Source organism: Triplophysa rosa, linkage group LG24 (assembly GCF_024868665.1).
Source record: "Triplophysa rosa linkage group LG24, Trosa_1v2, whole genome shotgun sequence".
Classification (NCBI taxonomy): domain Eukaryota; kingdom Metazoa; phylum Chordata; class Actinopteri; order Cypriniformes; family Nemacheilidae; genus Triplophysa; species Triplophysa rosa.
In genome coordinates, this window is record NC_079913.1 from 10,636,589 (window position 1) to 10,658,493 (window position 21,905).

At 39.6% G+C, this 21,905-nt stretch overlaps 1 protein-coding gene across 11 annotated transcripts in view; it reads right to left on the minus strand.

The window, feature by feature from the left end:
• ppfia2 (PTPRF interacting protein alpha 2) overlaps nucleotides 1-21,905 on the minus strand; it is a 187,480-nt gene that overhangs the window by 8,191 nt on the left and 157,384 nt on the right. For 6 of the 11 annotated variants that reach the window (XR_008961914.1, XM_057323752.1, XM_057323753.1 and 3 more), the window contains 15 exons: nucleotides 18,719-18,959; nucleotides 17,996-18,025; nucleotides 17,361-17,488; nucleotides 17,075-17,247; nucleotides 16,650-16,740; nucleotides 10,939-11,020; nucleotides 9,063-9,263; nucleotides 8,512-8,574; nucleotides 6,133-6,165; nucleotides 5,854-6,029; nucleotides 5,469-5,566; nucleotides 4,121-4,296; nucleotides 3,961-4,029; nucleotides 3,204-3,360; nucleotides 2,499-2,555 (listed from right to left, as the gene is read on the minus strand). Coding sequence is in view for 9 of the 11 variants with exons in the window: in XM_057323752.1 (XP_057179735.1) it covers nucleotides 2,499-2,555; nucleotides 3,204-3,360; nucleotides 3,961-4,029; nucleotides 4,121-4,296; nucleotides 5,469-5,566; nucleotides 5,854-6,029; nucleotides 6,133-6,165; nucleotides 8,512-8,574; nucleotides 9,063-9,263; nucleotides 10,939-11,020; nucleotides 16,650-16,740; nucleotides 17,075-17,247; nucleotides 17,361-17,488; nucleotides 17,996-18,025; nucleotides 18,719-18,959 (1,775 nt within the window). In the remaining 2 variants the exon portion in view is untranslated. The remainder of the gene's footprint in view (nucleotides 1-2,498; nucleotides 2,556-3,203; nucleotides 3,361-3,960; nucleotides 4,030-4,120; nucleotides 4,297-5,468; nucleotides 5,567-5,853; nucleotides 6,030-6,132; nucleotides 6,166-8,511; nucleotides 8,575-9,062; nucleotides 9,264-10,938; nucleotides 11,021-16,649; nucleotides 16,741-17,074; nucleotides 17,248-17,360; nucleotides 17,489-17,995; nucleotides 18,026-18,718; nucleotides 18,960-21,905) is intronic. The other 5 variants (XR_008961915.1, XM_057323755.1, XM_057323757.1 and 2 more) reach the window with 1 other exon arrangement.

The following is a 21,905-nucleotide window of genomic DNA, read 5'->3' on the forward strand; positions in this document are numbered from 1 at the left end:
ATAAACAGTGACTTGGTTCTATATGTCTGTCTGTCTGTCTATATATCTATCTGTCTATTTAGCTAGCTAGCTTTGGTCTAGCTAGCTTCTGTCATACCAGAATGAATTATGTGGAATCTTTGGGAGCACGTCTAAACCATCACGTATAGGCCGCTTTCAGACCACTGACCACATGTTGAAATCAAAAACGAGGCTCGGGTGGGAAGAAGCCCAGATGTTCGGGTAAATAACGCCTTGGACTACAATTCTGGAGTTACTAACACTACTTGTGATCTTTTATATTGATGAAATGCGCAAAGGAGGGATGTCTAATCCCACAGGCTGTTTAACTAAAAATGTTACATGTAAATTAAAGTAACACTGTATTGTGACGCCGATCAAGCTACACGCTGTTTGACTATGTTTTTTTTGGGGGGGGTATTAGTAAACATCCACTAAACGCTTTATGAGCTACATTATTATATTAAAGAGCCCTGTATATGAAGAGCACAACAAAAGATGTCCAGCTGATGTTACCAATAATGAAAATAACATGGAGAAACAATGAAGCAGATGATATTGCTGCAGCCAGGACACCTGCGAGTTGGAGGAGCTTAGGCCAAGACCTGCAAGTGGGTGGAGTTTATGCCACAAGTAGGCTGGATTTCCCTATTAAATAATACTTTCACATTAGTAGTTCACCTTCATAATGAAAATTCTGTCATCGTTTACACACCCTCGTCGTTTCAACCCTGTATGACCTGTATGAAAAGAAAGATATTTTGAAAAATGTTGGTGTTCTGTTGAACAGCACAGAACCCCCCCCCCCCATTCACTTCTACTGTAACCAATGTACGTGAACGGAGGTCTGTTGACAACATTTAAAAAAAATCTTTTGTGGAAGAAAGAAAGTCATACAGATTTGAAGTGACAAGAGGGGGAATAAATTACTTAACGTTATGTATTTGTTTTGTTTTCTATTAATTTGATGTATTTTAACAAATTGTCCAAAGCTTTTATGAACAAAACGCTTTAAGTCCACCCGGAAACGTCTCTGCAAGTTACCGCTAGCATGGCGTAATAAAAATGTAAGTAAATAAACGCAAAGCAACGCAAATGTCTGGATTGATATAAAATAACACTTATGCCTATCGTTGTATTTTTATACGTTGCAGTTAACGTTAACTGTTATTACCAATTATTAAACATTTTATAATGCTGCTGCTATTATGACATTTTCACACATTCGTGTTAGTCGGGTTTAGACTTTGACACCTGAACCAGCTAATCAAGGTCTCGCTAGGCGGGCTATAAGCTTGCAGGACACCGGCCCTTCAGGACCCGCTTAGGACACCACTGAAATAAACCAATCAACTTGCAGCTGACCCACCCATTTGGAGCTGCCTCCGACCTCTGTTTATACCAAACTACAAATATGTAACAGTACGGCCAAATTGGTCAGGTAAAACAGCTTGTTCCTCACATCCGGTTTACTTGCCGCCGGTGACTCGCTTTCGATTTAAACACGGCGGCCACGCGGAATCGGTCCATAGGGTGGCGACGCCAACGCGAGCACTCGTGCGTACTTGTGGATTACAATATCAAGGTTCAGGACACGTACTAGTTGTTTTACAAAAAAAACCTAACAGGCATATAAATGTAAACAAAATAACTGTTAATCTAAAACATTTGTCAAAAAGCGACTTTGATAACAAAAACGTGCCCAAAGTAAGTGGTCGTTCGTGTCATTTCCAACCTATGTGACGACTTCTCTTCTGCAGAACTCAATAGATATTTTGAAGAACGCTGGTAACCAAACAACACGGGAACCCGTTGATTTCCGGTATACGGACACAAAACCACAGAGACATTTCTCAAAATATCTTCTTTTGTATTCCGAGAGAGAGAGAGAGAGAGAGAGAGAGAGTCACGCAGGCTTGAAACGATGTGATGGAGAAAATATATGACGGAACGCTTATTTTGGGGTGAACTGTCCCTTTCGGTTGACCCTGCAAAACCTTACCTGTAAGATGCAGAATCACAGTGCACATTAACCTTTTCGTGATCGACATCTTATTGACACGTTATCGATCGTTCGTGTGCTCCGTTAGATAAGAATGCGTTACATGAAAACTTGTACGTAACATCAGCATGAAGTTCACTTTTTAATACTCTGGGCTGCCAAATGCCGGGGTGGTGATTTGTAGGAAAACATTTTGACTTGATGGACCGTAAATAGGCCTTTGGTTAGTACTGTTCGTTTTTTAAACCATTTGTTCAATTAGCAAGATGTAACGATAGTGCACCCCAGCCGGCACATCTCTGACCCTGTGCGCTAATGTCAACGAAAAGTCAGACGTAAACACCACTGTACGCGTTATACTTCACAGACAGGAATATCTGACAGCGAAGAGGGGACAGGAGACAGTGATACCACGCAAAAGGGGTACGAGTACAGTACGGGGGGAGGGAGGGAGTCGGGAATGCCACATCATAAGAGGCTCCGTTACATATCTGACCTTGAAACCAGTCCAAATACATGTCGTCGGGACTGTCGTCCATCACCTCATACAGGACTACAAGCGGCAGTCCATAAAAAAACAACAGAAATACAGTCAGCTCGTGTGCGAGGATGTGTGTGTAAGTGGCTACGTTTGGAATGGTGCGTCACCGTACTAATGCTATATGTGCGGGATTAATAATGTACGGAATTCTGCTGTATTTGCCATTTACTTGTTCTCTATACGTTTATTTTGAATTAAATTCGCACAAAAAAAAGAAAATTCTGCCATCGTTTACTCACTCTTGTCACTTCGAACCTTTATGACTTTCTTACTTCCGCAGATCGCAAAAGAAGATATTTTGAAGAAAGTCGTAAATGATGACAGAATTTTCTTTTTTTTGTGACCATTTTCATTTATTTCAACTGCTGAATAACACAAATGAAACTATAGGAATCTTCTTAAATATTAGACTGGCACATCGTTTTCTTGGTTAAACCTAAATGGGCGACATAAAAATGTTCTGTAACAATTGTCTAATGTTGAAAAGTTTTAGCATTGAAAATTTACTATTGTTTTATAAAACTGTAGATGCCGTATACATTGCAATAAGCGGCATGCTGGTATTTCACTCCAAACATACAGTAGTCTCGTTTTGTCTGCTTGCGTGTGAAAACGTGTATCATGCTGTGAAGTGTGATGTCTGTAGTACGCGTGTCTCACCCTCTGGCGGCAGTCGGCGCGAGTGCGCAGAGGTGGCAGTGAGACGGAAGCCAGCGGGCAGTGTCTCTGCTGAACCGGGCATCATGCTGATCCCGTGGACGTCCCGCGGAGGAAACTGCCTCCTCCATGACGGCCCTCTGAAGTCTTTTTCATCGCACTGCAGAAAGGATTTAGACCAAAGAGTTGTGAGACGCCTTATTGAAGCAGTTGTACGTGTGTGTACGTCTGTGTATGTGGACCACATTTCAAAGTATTATGCAGGCTTCTCTAAAAAGGTAAGGAACAAAAGTACAAAGGCAGCTCAGTTTTGAAATGGTTGAACGTTAAAGGGATAGTTCACCCAAAAATTTTAATTCACCTTCGAGTTGTTCCAAATCTATATAAATTATAGAAAGATATTTGGAAGAATGCTTACATTACCAAACAGTTCTTGGACTCCATTGACTACCGTAGTAGGAAAAATTACTTTTTTTTTGTTTTGTTCTGTTGAACACAAAAGAAGACATTTTGAAGAATGTAGGACAGCAAACAGTTCCGGGGCACCATTGTAATTTTTCCTACTGCGGTAGTCAATGGTGGCCAAGAACTGTTTGGTTACAAGCATTCGGCCAAATATCATTCTCTGTGTTCATCAGAAAAAAAGAAATTCATACACATTTGGAACAACAAGAGAGTGAGCAATTCGGGACAGAGTTTTCATTTTTGGGTGCACTATCCCTTTAAATTGCAAGTGAAACGTAAGAAACTGTTGCTTGACCTCATCTAACCGTCTCTCCGTTCCCAGTGCCAGCAGGTTGTTGTATTCTCTTTCAAGAATCTGTCTAGCCTGCTGGATAAAAGAGTAGCTTTGATATTGCTTCCTTTAAGAAAAACAGACGGTAACTGTGTTGTACAGCATGTTGCGTGTGCGTGGCGACCTGAGTGTTTTGGTTGGGGATTTGCAGCAGCAGGGCCAGGCTGCTGTAGTCAAAGTTGTCATCGAGCGCAACGAGCGCTCCATGCACGCCGCTCTCTAACAGGATGTTGGCGTAGTCGCGGAGACCGATGCTTTGAATCCAGCGAATCACGCGCTCGTTACTCCAAGCTAGCACGTCTAGAGAAAGGTGTAAGCAAATATGCATGAGAGCACCTTTTATACATATAATGCACAACAGTGAATAGATGTTTACAAAACATTTCTAGGTGTGATATTACAGAATTAATCACTGTAGCGAGGAAGGCGGGACGAGAGCCGTGGGGCAGGAAGGCGGGGCCGGTGGCGTGAGTGATAATGAGTGTCAGCTGTACGCGCACCGGTCCCGCATGCCTCACGGGGAGCTAGGGAGCATAAGAGGACGAGCGACGGGACTGCCGACGAGAGAGGACCGGGCCCGGAAGCTGTTAAGTTTGTTTATGTTTGTGTGGCCGGCAGTCGACCGTGAGGTGGCTGCCGGTCTTTTATTCTTGGATTATTGTTTGTTTATTTTTCATTAAAGTTTGTTAAATGTTCGCCGGTTCCCGCCTCCTTCCTTCCCTTCTATTGAACTTTGTTACAATCACCTTTACCCATAATTCTATATTACGTTTCTACTTGATATGATTTTTAAAATGAATGAAATGACGTTTCAATAACGTCTCTTTATTCTATGCAATCTGTACGCAGAACAGTACAGATACTTTACCGTTGTTGAAAAAGGAACCCTTAAGTAATTTGGGACTTTGTTGTAGTATACCCCCACCATACAATATGTATTAAGCATATAAATATGTTAAAAAAATATGTTGCTATAAGCATGCGTGTGTGCCAGGGAACACACAGTGTGACTCTGAACAATATTTGTGCAGTCCTGTAAACACCTCAAAAAGGTAACAAAATATAGAGCGTTTCGCCGGACGCGCGCTCGCGCGCCTGACCCCCAGTTAACTTCCGGTATGTGTTTGGCTAGTGTCTAATAATAAAACTAATTATAGTTTATTTATGTTAATATTCATTTGTATTATTATTTTGCTGTATAATAATTGTATTAAATAAACAATTTGTTTTGACGTATTTAAAGAAACCGTACGGTACATTGACATCTAGCGGTTGAGCTTGGTATCGCAGTCTAAACTCAAAATATCGGAGAGACAAGTTTATCCATCTAACGGTTCTTCCCGGCCTCTTTTGCTCGTGATCAGAAATAATCTACAGGCGCTCTATTGTTTGCGAACGTGCACCGGAAGTTGAGTCGGGGTCGCAAAAGTGCGCATGCGCTTTGTTGCTTTGTTAAGACGATGTAAAGTTACCTCTTATTTCATGCTGGCTAGTCTCTCTGCGTCTCTCCAGCTCTTTTCTGTCATAGTTGAGCTTCTTCAAACACATGATGCCGTACTGGAGACTGGTTCTGTTACAGGTAATAAAGCAGTCAATAAATAGTTATTAAACCATGATTACAACTTGACGACACAAATCTAGTTATGCACGGATGTCCTACTTACAATTATGTTTATCGATCTTAGAATAGACCAGTTAACCAAAATCGAACCGTTTCACTCTAAATTAAAGTTCCTCCCAATGTAAACAAATTTTCATAACGTCCTTCGGCAAGCTAGAAACCAGCGTGATTCTCAAACTATGTTAAAAGCGGTAATAAAACGAGAGTGATTTAGATCAGGGCTCCAGCTCGGGTACCTGTGAAAGCTGTCCACCATTTTTAAATGCACTCTGAGGTCTTTCTTGGTGAGGTGGTCCAGCATGCGGGCGTCCACCAAACACTCCATGAAGTAGCTGCGGTACTGAGGTAGACCTAGACTGGGCAGCCACTCGTTCCCGATCCACTCGTGGTTCATGTCGCCGTACGCGAGTGTCTAAACGACACAGAATTTAAACTGGAGTCTTTCTAAACTAACTAAATCACTCAAAGAACAACCTCAACATATCTATTCTTGATGATCTGTCAGGCTCGCTCACCTGCGACCAGCTTCCCTCTTCTGACTCGGACTTCTGAAGGGCGAAGAAAGACATTTCGTCAATATTAGTTCTGCAAACGTTTACACTACATACACATTCAAACTACAAATGCACATACGCAAACACGGTTTCATTTGTGCCGATACCACAAAACTATCCATTTAAACATGCTACTATACTCATTTCGTTTAACGTTTCTGTAACATGCACAAAATAATGCAATGCAACAGACATGCACGTATCCACACACACACACACTGCAACATCAACTTAACACGCTAATGCACAAAAAATGCATGCGTATTCAGCATCTGTTTTATATACTGTATATTCAGCATTAGATTTATTATATACACTAATAATATTAGACACATGCTAAATTTCAAACACAAGTTCTCAAATATTATCAGCAGATCCAATCTGTACTCCACAAAAACTTAACGACTCGTTCACATTACAAGCGACAAAGCGGCATGATCCCATTCATTTCAATCGAGAGCTGGCGACTTCCGGCGACACATGTCTAGCGATGCGACAAAGTTAAGAAATCTTCAACTTCATGCAAATGAATTGCGACTTTCAGAAGCGACAGCCAATAGGAAGATGGTAGAGCTAACGTGATCAGTGGATGTCGTCACTCAGGCAACCACTAGTGGGAACGCCCACTGCAGACTTGCAGCGACTAAGTCGCTTATAATCTGAATCATAAATCGGTTCAGTACACAACGCAACACGTTAACAATTGCCGCTGTCAGTCAAAAAAATTAAATGTTGCTTTATGGCTTTTTATGCCTTTATTGGACAGGAAAGTGTAGGGCGGATAGAGGGAAATGGGATCAGCAAAGGACCTCGAGCTGGGAATCAAACTTAGGTCGCTGAAGGCTATACGGTATGCCAGAGGACTCCCCGCCAAGTTATCGACTCCGACTTAAACGTTTTAGTGAGGATGACCGGCAAAGACAATACTCTTCACACGCTACGCAAAACTTTATCTGTCCGCTGTAAACCCACACTGAACCCAGACTGTCCTGCCGGGCACAATCGGTCGTCACAATCAAATTACATTCATAATCGGCCTGCTTTACTTCCTCTCAAATTCAGTGCGTAAATGGGAAATAAGTCAGCAGATTCTGTCTGGGCCTAGTTATGAGCCATTGTTATGCTGATGAGGTGAACAGAGAGAGAGCGGGCGAGCGGCGATTGCGATACAGCTTTGACATCAAAATGAGCCTCGATAGGCTTTTCTCCTTCGACTGATCACGTTTGATTTGGACACGAGAACGTTATTCAGCTGCGGTTGTGTCAAAGCTGTTACGGTTTAGGCGAAATCGGGGCTTCAGTCATTTCTATTACATCCATCGGAAGATCGTTAGATCTGAAAGCAATAGCAAGATATATGAGCTGAATGTGGAGGCACGGCGTGTTTATGCTGTTATTTTCTTCCCAGTTTAAAGAAACAAATTCAATATAAAATAGTCGAATATAATATATCTATTCAAATGAGCTAATATTGACAGTCTTTATTACGTATCGATAACGGTAATCGCCATTAAAATCTAGTGGTTTACCGAAAATGAAAATTCTCTCATATTTTCCCCAGCTTCATGCCGTTGAAGATGACTCTCTCTTTAGTTTTTTTTATAGAAATATCTGTCACATCATGCATCGTGTGTATATTAAGTGTATTGTAGGTTTATAAAGTGTATATTTGATATGTACTGTATATAAAGTGACGACGACTAGGCTACTTTATTTACAATTTGTGTTTAGCTAAAGAAAGAAAGTTAAACATTTAGGATTGTATGATGGTGAGTAAACGATGAGAAAATTTGCATTTGCGTTGAACAATTCAGTTAAACTATTGTATTATTATTATCACAACAGTAGCCTTAAACATTTACTAAATGGCTATAGGCTTTTGGTAAACGTTAACAAATAGCATGTGTAGACGATGTCGGCCAAAAATAAAAGTTGTACATTATGATGAACGACTAAACACAAATGTACACATCATGCACAGTGAGACCGGCAATGTATATAGGACAGTAAATCTCGTGTTGAATTTAAAGTGACGGTTCACCTTCAAAATCAAAATCCTGTCATTATTTACACGTCCTTGTCATTTCAAACCCGTATGGCTTTGAAGACATTTTAAAGAAAGTTGGTAACCGAACAACACCGGTTAACAACGTTCTTCAAAATATCTTCTTTTGTGGTGTGCAGAAGAAAGAAAGTCATTCGGGTTTTAACTGAGAAGAGGGTGAGTAAACGATGACAGAATTTTTATTTTTGGGTGAACTGTCACTTAAATGCTACAAGAGTTAAAGTGAGTAAAGAAGAGCAAATAAAAGAGATACGGGAAAGGGTGATGTGACTGACCGTTTTCGAAGGGGCGGCAAGGGTCTGCATTTCCTCATGGGTTACCCACACGTTACCCGACGCCTACGTGGGCGGCCCCAGAGATGACAGCAAATCCAACAGGAAGGGCAAGCAGTGTTAAAGAAGAAGAGCGGCAGCACTGTAAGCCAATAGTGTTACAGCATCACAGTCAGATTATTAGCAAGACCCGCCCGCTGAGTCAAAGGCCTGACGACACAAGCAAACTGAAGACAAACTCATGGGGGGATGCACTGCAGCATGCAATGAGCTGATACTTCGTGTAGTTAGTGCAATACAGACTGCAGAGGATATACAAATAACGTGTCATAAAAAACTTCAATCGAAAGTTTGTCATTTCTAGTAATGTAGTGGCTAGAATGTAGTGGTTTTGAATGCTCGCCGTCTTCCATTGTGTGTAAAACAGTTCCCACCCTTTTTATTTTTTATTGATTTTGAAATATATTTTGGTTTCTTGTGTACATTTCCAATACACATACTATAGAAAATGTGTGTTATTGAAAAATGCAGCATTTGCGCGGGCATGTACTCACGGTTCTAGACGTAGGGGGAGCGGAGGGGCTGGTGAGCGAGACCATCTCCTGAATGGCCAGGCGTAGTTTGAGACGGTGCAGCGGGTTACTGATGCCGATCTCTCTCTGGATCTCGGTATCCGAAAGGGCCGACATAATAGCACCGCTTTTGACATTGGCACGACATGCTGCCACGTACCACGCTGGCATTCCCAGCCACAGCTAAGAAAGCAAACGCATATTATGTATAGCACATACCGTAAATATGAAAACATGTAAATATAAAACATAAAAGTCTACTGAAGTGCAATAAATTCCAAACTGTACCAGTAGGTGGTGCCATTGCGTAATAGGTGAAAAGATGCCTTTGCTATATAACAGTAAATTGTGTGAAAAATATGGACAGTTTTTAAACCGGTTTAAAGGACATTGGACAGAGAAAGAGATCGCTCGGCTTTAAAAGTATGCCATTGGTCATGGTGTGTCGGGTTAGCTGAAACACATGAAAGTGCCACAGTGTTATCACTCTCTAGAGAACCAACCTACGAATTATGTGTTTACTGTACAGTCACAGCGTATTAAGTATAAACGGACATCACCTTTAAATTAACCATGAACTGACTCTATAGGTTAAAAATACTTTTCGTTAGAAATGTTCTTAAATCAAAGCCATTCGACTACAGCTGAACTACAGCCAAACTGATGTTCCGAGTCAATACGGCATTGACCAGTGCTGCCATTAAAGAGGCCTGGAGTTAGTTTAACCACACTATACAGTAAAACTGCATTACGCAGGCAAAGAAGACAGAAATAATCCCCACAACCCAACTCGGGGAAATGTGCTGACTTGCACATTTTCTGTATCATAGTCTTAATGTGCAATAATCCATGCGAAAAAGAATCACTCTTTCGTGTCACCTCATCGTCCAGGTCAGGATATTATTCACACATTTTTACTAGCCTTAGCACCCTAACAACCGTATAGCAACGTAACGCAAACATGTCTTTCATATCGCTGTTGTCTTTCCGAAACCTCGTATCTCTAGATTTTTAGATTTGAAATAAATCATTATTATTAGTCGCCATTTATGTTTGTCACTAGGTTTTGCAAATATCAATAACCGATAAAAAGTATTAAAAAGTGCTTGGCAACTTTGCCAACAGATTATTTAATAGTTTAAAAAGTACAGTGTTTTTTTTTTTCATTTCCTAAAAAACAGAGAATTTGAACATTCAAGGTTTCGGAAGGACGGTGACGATATATATTGGGATATTGGGATATCTTAGTCCAGCTATACCTCACCACCACAATATACCCAGACAGCACAGGTACGTCTGTAAGATGTCTGCTAAAGATTTGGAGATTTTGAAAACATCTGCTAAACATCTGAGAAAGGGCAGTTTTACGTACCTTCTAAATCAAAAACATCTTACAGACATCTTCTAGATGTCTATATGACATCTGACAGCAGACGTCTCGGAGACATATTGCAGATGAGGAAACAATCAAAGAAAAACGTCTAGCAGACGTAATGCATACATCAAGTAGACATCTCCCAGACGTATGTGTGCTATCGGGGTAGCAGAGACATGTGGGCGGGATCCACGGAAAGCACAATTCATGATATATACAGGTCTGCCAAAATCGTTGACAACCAAATATAACAACGACTAAAAATACAAGTAAAAACCTCTACCGACCTGTATCGTTTGTAACCGAATGCTAAGCAGTTAGCAGCTATCCCACTATAAACTAGCACCTGTTTACAAAAACCTATTTTTCATAGAACCAGACAGGACTGCTGGGCACAAATCACATTTATCTTATTTGTAAACTTTATAACTTTGTGAGTTTATGACTGTGAAATTTGTTTTGCTGCCAGCCAGTGCCGCCCACCTCCAACCACGAGACAACCGTAGGGCCATCCCACTGAGCAAAGGGTAATCCTTTCCTCCTGGCTTCTTCCAACAACTCGTGCCTAGAGAGAGAGGGAGAGAGAAAGAAAGAGAAAGGGCGAGACGGAGAGAGATGAGTAGAAAAACAGAATCAGCCCACCTGAGAGATAATCAACTTTACAGATATAGAGAGAGAGAAAAGATACACGGATAGAAAGATAGATGTGTTATCTGTCTCTGCCAGGTTTCCTGCCCTTTAATGGTCACTATCTATTTGTGATCGGATCAACATTTAATTCGAAAGTATGCAAAGTTTCTTATTTCACACTCGGTGCTTCCTAATCGCAACGTAAGGTTACTTTTCTTTTCATGTCATTTCTGTAAATAAGCAATGTCAGAAGCAATAAACTGCTCTGCATGTTTCTGGTTAAGAATCAAAGATGCGCTTGTGGTGGGATAAAACTATGGGTGAATAAAATCCTGCTGGGACGTAAGCTAACCGAAACTTCCTGTGTCTCAGATAAAGGCACGGTGACACTTTCTTGCTGTGACCTGATCCTCGCTTTTAAAGTCGAGATTGTGTTCAGAACTTCGGGAAACTCGAATGCTGCGACTTATCGAGAGAGAGCAGAAACACGTTTTCTTTTGAGTCTCCCTCCTTGTTTTTCTTGATAAATATTTGCGCTTTCAGACGAGGCTGTTATCATAAACTCTGTTCAGACCAGGGTTGCCAGGTCCAGGGTTTTCCTGCGGAAGTGGGTTACGTTGTAAACTTTATAAATGGTTGTTTTTTATGACGTGGGTTGAATGTGGATAGATTTTGTTTTGATTTTTGTTTATTATTATTACCATATTGTGACTCAATAAATTGTGTGAAATACATAACAGCGACTGCGAGATATGCACTTATTGACATATTTTGAGCTTTGTTTATGAGTGTCACAAACTATCGGTATTGTCAATAACCGTGTTATGAAGACCACAATTATCGATACCGTGTTAATTGTATACGTATCGTCATATTGTAAAAAAATAATCAGTACTGGTTAAACTGTTGCCATAAGAGCCACAAAAGTTAAAGGATATTGCTGCATCGTTTAATTATTTTCAATAAAATTTCAATTAACTTTCAATAGATATCATTAACACAATAATATCATTAACGCAAATATTGGGCTAGTAATAATGGCTATGCCATTTAGATGGATTTGTACCACAGATCTGGCAACCCTGCTTCAGAATCTCACGTGCACCTCGATGTTCTCCATTGGGAAATTTGTCTAGCTTCTCCCAAGGTCGCCTCTTTTCATTTCGTAACTTAGCCTGTCCTCTTTCCTAATAACGGAATAACAAGAAGGTAGACACCCGTCTCCAAGGATCCATTAACCAACCCTGACATTTAGAGTCATAAAATGGGTATAACTTCATAATACTATTTATTTGGTGAAACTGTATTTAAAGGGCAGCTCTACAGGACAAGTAACGGTGAGTATTGTATGATAGATGGATACTGCAGTAGCAGTTGGATGTTCCTCCCCTAGTGAGCAGGTTCATAATCCAACCGCATGTTTTGGGCGTACAGTAAGGACGCTCGAATGACGTGTAGGGTTTTGAAGACATTTAACAGATGCTGTATCGAGTGATTATGTAGTTCTGACTCACAAAATTGTTGCCCGGGGATGTCTATAATCCACCAAAATGGTGCCGGTACCGGTGCTGGAGCCAGTATTAAGTCAGGAGATCAATTTCAAAACAACTTGAACATACGTTTCTACTTAACCTGCCCACAATCAATCCTAATGCAGTGTGCTTGTAGTCTTGCTTGTAGTGTTCAGACGTATTTTAGTTTAATTGACTACTTTTAATTAGCTCGGATAGCCGTATGACTGAAGCCACTATACACGGTTTCTTAATCTTGTTGATTTGCATCGAGAGCTTTCAGATTTTTTTCAGACTCTGAGCAGTTTTGAGATATCGAGCTACAAAGTTTTTGTATTCCATTGGACTTTGTAAATAAAACCTTTTTGTTTTCTAAATAAGTCGCAAAATGTACACAATGTAAAAAACATTGCATATTATGAATAAGTTATCACGGAATAAAAATATGTGAAAGCTCAAGTTTGACAGAAATGTCAAACCGTATAATTGCAAGGAGACGTGCTATATAATAAAAGTTTTCTAGATGCGCGCTTAGTAGCAAGTAGATATGTCAGAATATGCTGATATATTAGTAACCTTGATAATTGAAATTGTGATAATACTATACATACAAATTATTAACATCGTAAACTATTCCAGGTCAGTATTCGGTTGATACTCGGTGCCACAATATTCACAAACTCTGATTGCCTTTCCAAAGTCTTTTTAACATTATCCATTGACCAAAAAAACAGAACACAAAATAAAAATGAAAAAATAATTTGAACGATAGCTATTTATTTATTTTATTTTTTACATTTAACTGACCTATTAATTATTAATATTATTAATTAATATTATTAATTAATTTAATTTTAATAGATATCATCATATCGTTATTGTGAATTCTTTTGACCACAATAATCAACGAGTGAAAATCTTACTTTGCGACAGTATTGTTGTCCAAGTTGTCTATTAAATATTCATATTTCTTATATCGGAATGGATGTGACTGTAGTTATCTGCTAACTCCATGCATGTTTTCTATACAGTCTATCCATGTTAATATACATACCAGTCTTTTATTATGAAATTTACTCGTTTGGATGGCCTTCCTATTAAATAACACAACAGTTGTGGAAGGGGGTCGGACTGGGCTTGCAACACCAGTGTCGGCACCACATCGGTGCAAAAACCTCCAGTGAAGGTTAATTTCTGTCTGCTAGAATGACAGTAAGGCCTACATGGTGGTGGTGGTGGTGGTGGTGATGTTGTTGCTGTATCTCTCCTTATGTTTACATGTCCCGTTAGATATGTTCAGGTTGACTGTAATGCGTATGAGGGACATCCTCTGAACATACCGTAGCTGAGTAGGGAGAGAAACAGTTATGATAGAAAACGAAACGAAAGAGATACAGAGCGGGGGAGTAACCAATGAGCTGACAGTCCATAACCAGAGACTGGTTATTGAAAACGGCACACGATGCACGCACGCACAAACGCGCGCGCACACACACACACGCGCACACACGCACACACACACACACACACACACACATACATGTCTGGTTTATTATCTCTGTGGGGACAGTCCATAGGCGTAATGTTTTTTATACTGTACAAACTGTATATTTTATCCCCTAACCCAACCCCTAAACCTAAAGATCATAGAAAACTTTTTGCATTTTTAGATTTTTAAAAAATATCGTTCTGTACAATTTATAAGCTTTTTTGCCCATGGGGACCTCAATTTTGGTCCCCACGGTGACATGAGTCCCCATGTGTTGGTGTGCATTCAGGTTTAGGTCCCCACCGGGATATAAAAACATGTCCACACACACACACACGTGTACACAGGAGAAAGGCCTCGGTATGGCAGATCGAGAACAGGTTGTTAGAAAGGCACACGTTCTCTCTCCAGGCAGAGATGCATCCTATATAGAACTGCAGAGGGGGAGAAGTACATTTACACTGAAATGAAAAAAAAAAGCAGACGTGGGGGTCTGTAGATGTACAAAAAAGAAATATGTCTGATGCCCACTGAAGATATATACAGACACTTGAGGAACATGACGACAGACATGGACAGAGCGTTGACAGTGAAAAATGCAGCAAGTCTCAGCAACAAAAACCAAACTTACCCGCTGATACAGTCAGATGAGGAGAACGAGAGAAAGACAAAAGAAAAGAGAAAGCGATGGAAGACAAAATTAAATGTCTGTTATTGAGCATACTGTATGTAGACTTTAGAAAACATCTCGGATCAGTTACGTGCACTGCCTTCGAGGAATTGTTCTCGTATTTTTTGGATGTACCCTAATTGGTAACAATTGAACAGATCTTGTTTTTGAAAGTTTTTATCATACAGCATGCAGAAAGTGTGACTATGCGATGGAAGCGGCGGGGAGCTGTTTGCCTCGCGTGACGCCACGATGGATGAAACCGACACAAGTCAAATTACATAAAACGGTCACATTCAACCATTAGCACCGAGGCAAAGAAATGGGATTTCAGCAAGCACTTTATCGACATGCTTCAAAGGCATCAACACATCCAAGTATGCAACAAACTCCCAATCCTGTTACAAAAGGCACAGCACATTCTTATGTTAATACACAGTAAACAAACGACAATCACGCAAGTTTAGAAAAAAATGCACTGTTTGAACAACACACTACGTGGTACGGAAAATAGGTTGTTTACTACTGCTAAGATATACATAAAATATATCGATAAAATATATCTAGGTGAAGAGTGTAATTTCTTATGAATTGCAAAAATAATTATTATTAACAAAGAGGTTTCCCAAACATTCCCCAGTCTACCATTGGTCAGACCAAATTAACAGTCCCGTCCCAAACTCATGCCATTGGTGACCCTGTATGTAAAAACCAGGCCATAAAAATTATGTAATAGGAAATGTGTCTTTATTCATGTAAATGATAGATTATACAATAGATTTTTAGAGGGAGTCCTCAAGTTTTAATTAACTGCACTGTCAGAAAAAGATAAAAGCTGTGACTGGGACGGTACACTTTAGAAAGGTCCTAATATGTACCTTTGCGGTACTAATAGGCACAGGTTCGAAAGTGTACATTTTAAAAGAGTAGCATCCCATTTACAGCTTTTGTACTTTTTTGGACAGTGTGAAATAAATGATTCTATTGACGCAGTTTTATTTTGCACAAAAAAAAAAAACAAGAAATAAGTTGTCTTCCTTAAAGTTGATTTCAATCGTTGGCATGGTCTTACTCAGCCAATAATAAAAACATCAAGGATATATTTTCACAGAATGTTCTTAACATCACGTTTGATGATTTTATGAAGAAAGCAGTCAATGACTGTGTTTTTACAGACATTCACATATTGATTACTTTTGGCTGGTCGGGATGCTCAAACATACAAAGCCACAGTTTTTACGTTTTAAGAAAATGTCCTTCGGCATATTTCCAGCTGTTTCGGCACATTAAGCTAATATTTGAAGTTTCAATAATGAAAAAATGACACTCTTCACTTTTAAAAGATTTACGGCACCAGGAGTACCTAAACTTATTCTTATCTTAAGGCCAAAAACACACTCTAAACAAGTACAATAATACACTGCGATATAAAAGTTCATGGCTTTACTGTCATGGCAGCAGAACTATTTAAAAAAGACTTACTAAGTAGGTTATTTAGGTGGCTATAAAAGGAGCTTTAGGAGCATTTATACAAATAGTTGTACATATCTGAATAGTAAAATTTCTAGTTTAATGGCACAGGTGTTTGAAGGTAACTCTACTGAGTAATGCGGTTTATAATGCGAGGTACAGTATTGGCCTAGAGTTCACATCTGCGCTTTTGTGCTTACATAGTGTGTGTTTCTGGCCTAAGGCAGTACAGTGCAGACAGATTGGCCATGTGTTCAATATTATTGATTTGTGAAAGGCATATGTGAGACAAAACAGTATCAAAACGTGTACATGTGTTATTATTAGCTGAAGAAGGATGTTGTGTCTAAACAGTCGTGTCCGTTGTGCGGAACATCTAACAAAAATTTGCAAACGGGTGGTTTTAAACGGAAAAAGTACTCACTTCTTTTTAAGACGGCGGTCTTTCTCCGCCTGTGTTCCTAGCTTTCCCACTGCGATATCCTGACCCATAAGCTCAGGATCGGACATGTTCCCTAATGATGGAAAAAATCATTTTTAATTCATTGTTATTTTTATTCGTTGTCGTGCTATCAGTTAGCGCAGAAAATTATTTGATCTTGTCCTTTCCTTTGTAAAAACAAACATTGTATATTCGGCAGTGGACTTACGATAAAAGTCTATGGGACAAGGCGCAGGGTTTTTTAAAACGGGTTTTAAATGTGTAGTTCTTAATTTTTTATATACAGTACATTATGCTGCGAGTGGAATGTCAAAGTGATGTTTGGGGGGGCATTATATTTTATATGTTACCCTCTTTTCTCGTATTCCAAATTTCGTGTAAAAAAAACGGAGATTAGCGTATTATACCTTGTCCTGGCCCCATAAATTCTTTTCCCAGCTGTCCCAGTCTGGCTTTCTCTTTCTTGCCGAACAGTCGACCGATGGAGGACTTGATTCCTTTCTTCTTTGGCTGCTTGTGAAGGGAGTCTTGACTGCTGGCTACACTGCTCAGAGCCTCTGTCTCTAATGCAGCTGTCAGGCTGGGGACATGCAAAAATAAATAAACATGAGCAGAAGTGCCAGCAGAAAGCAGCTGGGTTGTGCTTGAACGGCACTTTCCGATTCCTGCTGGGGAAACGCGTTTGGCTCTCACCGTGCGTCGTTGTGAGAGGAAGCAGGTAGCGTGTGTGTCATGCGGACTTGGCGAGGCGTGGGGGGTGGAGAGGTCTCGCATTTGATGGTGGCCTTGTCCTCGCGACCGTCCTCGTCCACAGCTGCGATCTGCGAGGGGACAGAAAACAACAGTCCTTTAGGGGGGAGCGACATTCGGAATTCAACCGAGATACGGTTCAATTGTAATTTCTTAGATCAGAATTGAGTTTGGATTTAAGTAGCAAATGAAATGCAGACCTAGGACTTTGCATTTGGATGTGAGGTGGTAAAATGAATGGAATTGAATTATTTTCACTTTTTAAATCATGGCACTTTCACATTTACGCTACACAATTACCTTATTTTACATAATATTGCACTTATCACTTTGAACTTATCAATGTATTTTCCTGATACCGTTAATTAGTCAAAAATAATGATGTCATTGACATATTGATGTTTCAATCTGAATATTGATATTTTAATGCCGTTTTAATTTCTTTGAATTGGCATTCAGTAAATTCAACTGATTTACTTATTGGAGTTTGAAAAAAACAAAACAGATCAAGTTCTTAGACTCTGATGCTGCCCATAAAAACAATCACAGCAAAAACAATGATAGCCGATGTTAAGTACCTTCCTCCTGTGTTTCCGTAGGTCGCTGGGCTGTGGAATGGAAAACAATGAACGTTAGCATTTTGGCGCCTGTTAATGGACTTGATCAGACACTGAAATCAACTATAAATAAAATAACAAATAGAAAAGCGTTGCATGATGGTTTTGATGGGTTAACTGGCTTTGAGGCTTCACAAGAGGCATTACACTTTTCAATGGAGAATTCATAAGACAGGTATATGGGTTGTATATATACCATATTCCAACTTTGGATAATGACATCTTTACTCTTTATTCAAATATTTTATAAAGGATGCATAAAAACATTTGTATGAACATTGCATTGATGTGTTTGGAGTTTTAACTAAAGTTCAGCTTTCGGAAGAATTTGAGGAAGCTTTACAAAAAAATTACACGAAACAAGTGCAAAGTTTATAAAAGACATAGGCCGTGACAATATCTACACAATTTTACCACAAGAGAGGATCGACAAATATTAAAAAAAAATTAAGCTATAGTCAATGTACACTTTATTTCCTATGAGTTTTGCGTATATTCAAATAGAACTGTAGGCTGCAGTTTGCCTTTTTGCCAAATGATTTTCTGCAACAAATACCTTAAAAGTTTAGTGCGTTGTCTGTTTGTACCGCCCACCTCATATTTGGTTATTACATGATTTAATTATGCATGGTTTAATGGAACCCAAGGGGGTATTAAAAACAAACATTGTACAAATATGTGTACCAGTGTCATGACACCCATTCGCTCCATGTCGCGGGCGGGGCTTCGGGGCGTGAGTTTAGGGGTGGAGTGTCCGCTTGGAGGGGAGGAGGAGGCGAGAGATGAGGCGGTGGCTGAGGCAGTGATGGAGGCTCCAGAATGGTGCATCCGCGCCAAATTCAGCCCCTCCAGGCTGACGCTGGCCACACGGTTCTCGATTTCCTCTGCCCTCAATTCTGTCGACTCTTTCTCCTCCTGGATCAGCCTGGAGATTAGAGGCAGTTTAGCCCACACTAGGACCATTACGGATTTATTGACAATAAGCTCACGGTATTCTGGGCTTTAGCAATATTGGAGTGCGTAGCCTGCTGTGTTAAAACGCTTTAGCTAAAACAACAAACATCTAATTATAACTTGCTATAATCATGTCAAATAGAGTGCACGCAATGAAGATGCAAAAGCAGTCAGAGGGTCAACGTATTGTCACAGGTTTATTGCAAATTAAAAGCTTAAGTATGCGAAGACGTCATTATTTTCAGGTCTCAGTCGGTGCGCTGTGATTTTAAATTGCTGTACAGATGCCAGTCTCCACCACCTGTGTATCTAAAGAGATGAATGGCAAGGCCCCAATGACTTGTTTATTGAGTTTCGAGGGGGAAAATCGCCAACAGGAAATGCAATCCGTGGAGACCAAAGCTCTCAGGCGGCTCGGTGAATCTACATAAAGCCTTTGTGACATTGTGTTATGGCTTTGGGCATGTTTTAAAGATAACCTTGCTGTAGTGCTTCTACGTTAAAAAGAGATTAAGGAAGCAACATGTAAAAATATTGGTTCGATCTTTCGTCACGCATCACTCTCTCCTGAGAACTGTTATAAAATAAGCCTATAGGAGTTGCCTTAGCAATGAATACAGTTTTGAAATGTTGCTTTTTGTACATGTTAAGCATCTTATTTGCTTTAAATCCAACAAAACACTCGGCTTTATACATTTTTTTACATATATATTTCAATCTAATGAATGGTCAAATTCTTAATTGTTGCAAAACTGTAATACATGTCATAAATTAAAGGTCCAGCGTGTAAAATTAAGGAGGATCTATTGATCGAAATGCAATATAATAAACATAACTATGTCTTCGGAGATGTATAAAGACCTTACATAACGAATCGTTATGTTTTTATTACCTTAGAATGAGCTATTTCTATCTACATACACCACGGGTCCCCTTGCGTGGAATTCGCCATGTTGTTTCTACAGTAGCCCTAAACGGACAAACTGCTCTACAGAGCGCGTTTCGTAAATATGTTAACTCCTTTGGCAAAGAAGCGAAAAAGTGACGACATCTTTGTACTTGTGTCAGCCACCGTAGTGCTTCGGTAGGGAGGGGTGGAGTGAGCCGTTGGTTGCATTTCGCAACATCACCCCTAGATGCTGCTAAATTTCACTGACTGGTCCTTTAATATTCTGTGGCACAAGAATATTAAGTTACTGAGAAATGACAGAGATCGTGTCGCTCATCTGCTGCCAGCTTAATAAACAGAGGTGCGTATTTTAAAATCCAAAAATGTTCACCTTTCACCTTTAACACTGAACATTTGCTCAGACACAGAGAAAGCTGAAAAAATTGAGTTCTTAAGTTTTACTGACTGAAGACTGATGCAATGGGTGGAAAATAACAAGAAACAAATAAAAGATTTAGATATCACTTGAGAACAAAAAGCAGAAATGCTCCAAGTGAAACTATACGGTTTATGATCTTGCAGTGGATGTTTGTCAAGGGCCTGGATTAGATTTTTTTAGATTTAGATTTAGATTCAATTTATTGTCATTGCACATGTACGAAGGTACAAGGCAACGAAATGTGACCTCTGCATTTAACCCATCCAGAGAGTAGTGAACACACGTACCCCCGGAGCAGTTATTGAATCATTATTGTTATTATATTATTATTATATTATCAGATCATTATTGAACGTGATGTAAAGCAACCACCAATCGAGCAGCAAACAGATAAAAATTAACAACTTGCCAGGCATTTAATGTTTTTACAGTTAGTTGCAAGACATACGACAGTTGTCTAAAGCCCAAACACCATCAAAATCTAACTACGACAAGAAGGGGAGAAATACATAGTGTGCCTTTTATATTTTAATATATTTTAAAAGTATAAAATGTATCAAATAAAAGTAAAATGTATACTGCTGTGTATAACTCAAGTGTATAATGTTTGTCCAGCTCTCTTTAAATTTTCAACATAAATTTATCCTGAATTTTGCAAATTTCCAACTCCCATAAAATCAACAAGTTTTTGGTATGACTAGAGTTATACATAAGCGCTTGACGACCTTTGTCCTATGAATTCATTTATGAGGTAACTGAACCTGCTGTTGTTCGGTTACCATCCTAAAGGAGTAGTTCACTTCGAAATAAGCCCCCATTGACTTCCCATAGTAGGAAGAAAAAATACTATGGAATGTCAAAGGGGGCTTATTTTGAAGTGAACCACTCCTCTTATTTAGGTGCTGGTTCAAATCCCATTCTGGCTAAATACAGTCTCCAAAATGTGAGATGAGATAACAGATAAATAAAAAACTGTGCTCGGGGAGCGTTCGACAAAAAGTACTGCATAGAATTACCACCCCATTACTCTTATCCAACTGCTTGTTTTTTATAACAATTGTTCAACTGAACTCCAGCCTCGAGTTCTCGAGTGTTAAATGAGCCTCCACCGTATGCACAGCATGAACAGCCTACAGGGGAAACCCTGAACTCTGACTGATATTAAAATCTGCATATGCTGAGCCTGAAGGCAAAATACTTTCTGAGCTTTTTGAGGCATCAAAAGCTCTTCTTACTCTATCCTAGAACTGCAAATGTTACGTTTGTGAAAGAGCCTCTTCTTTTAGAAGAGAACAGGTTATGTCTCTTTAAAAAGTGCAAAAGTTTAGATGAATGTGGCACTCAAATGAGCTAAGGGATTATTCAGGGAGTAGCTGGTTTTTTGACAGTGGATGAAAAGAACCTCAGAGGTTACAGTCAAAATCATCTCCGAAATCAGTATACCTGAAGTCACATTGGATGAAAAGTGTCTACTAAAAAGTGTCTGGCAAATTAACACAAGCACCTAATAATCAATAAACGATAGTAGACAGCAGAATCAGCTAATGTGAGTCAGAGTCAGAAGTGCCTGGAAAATGAAAATAAAAAAA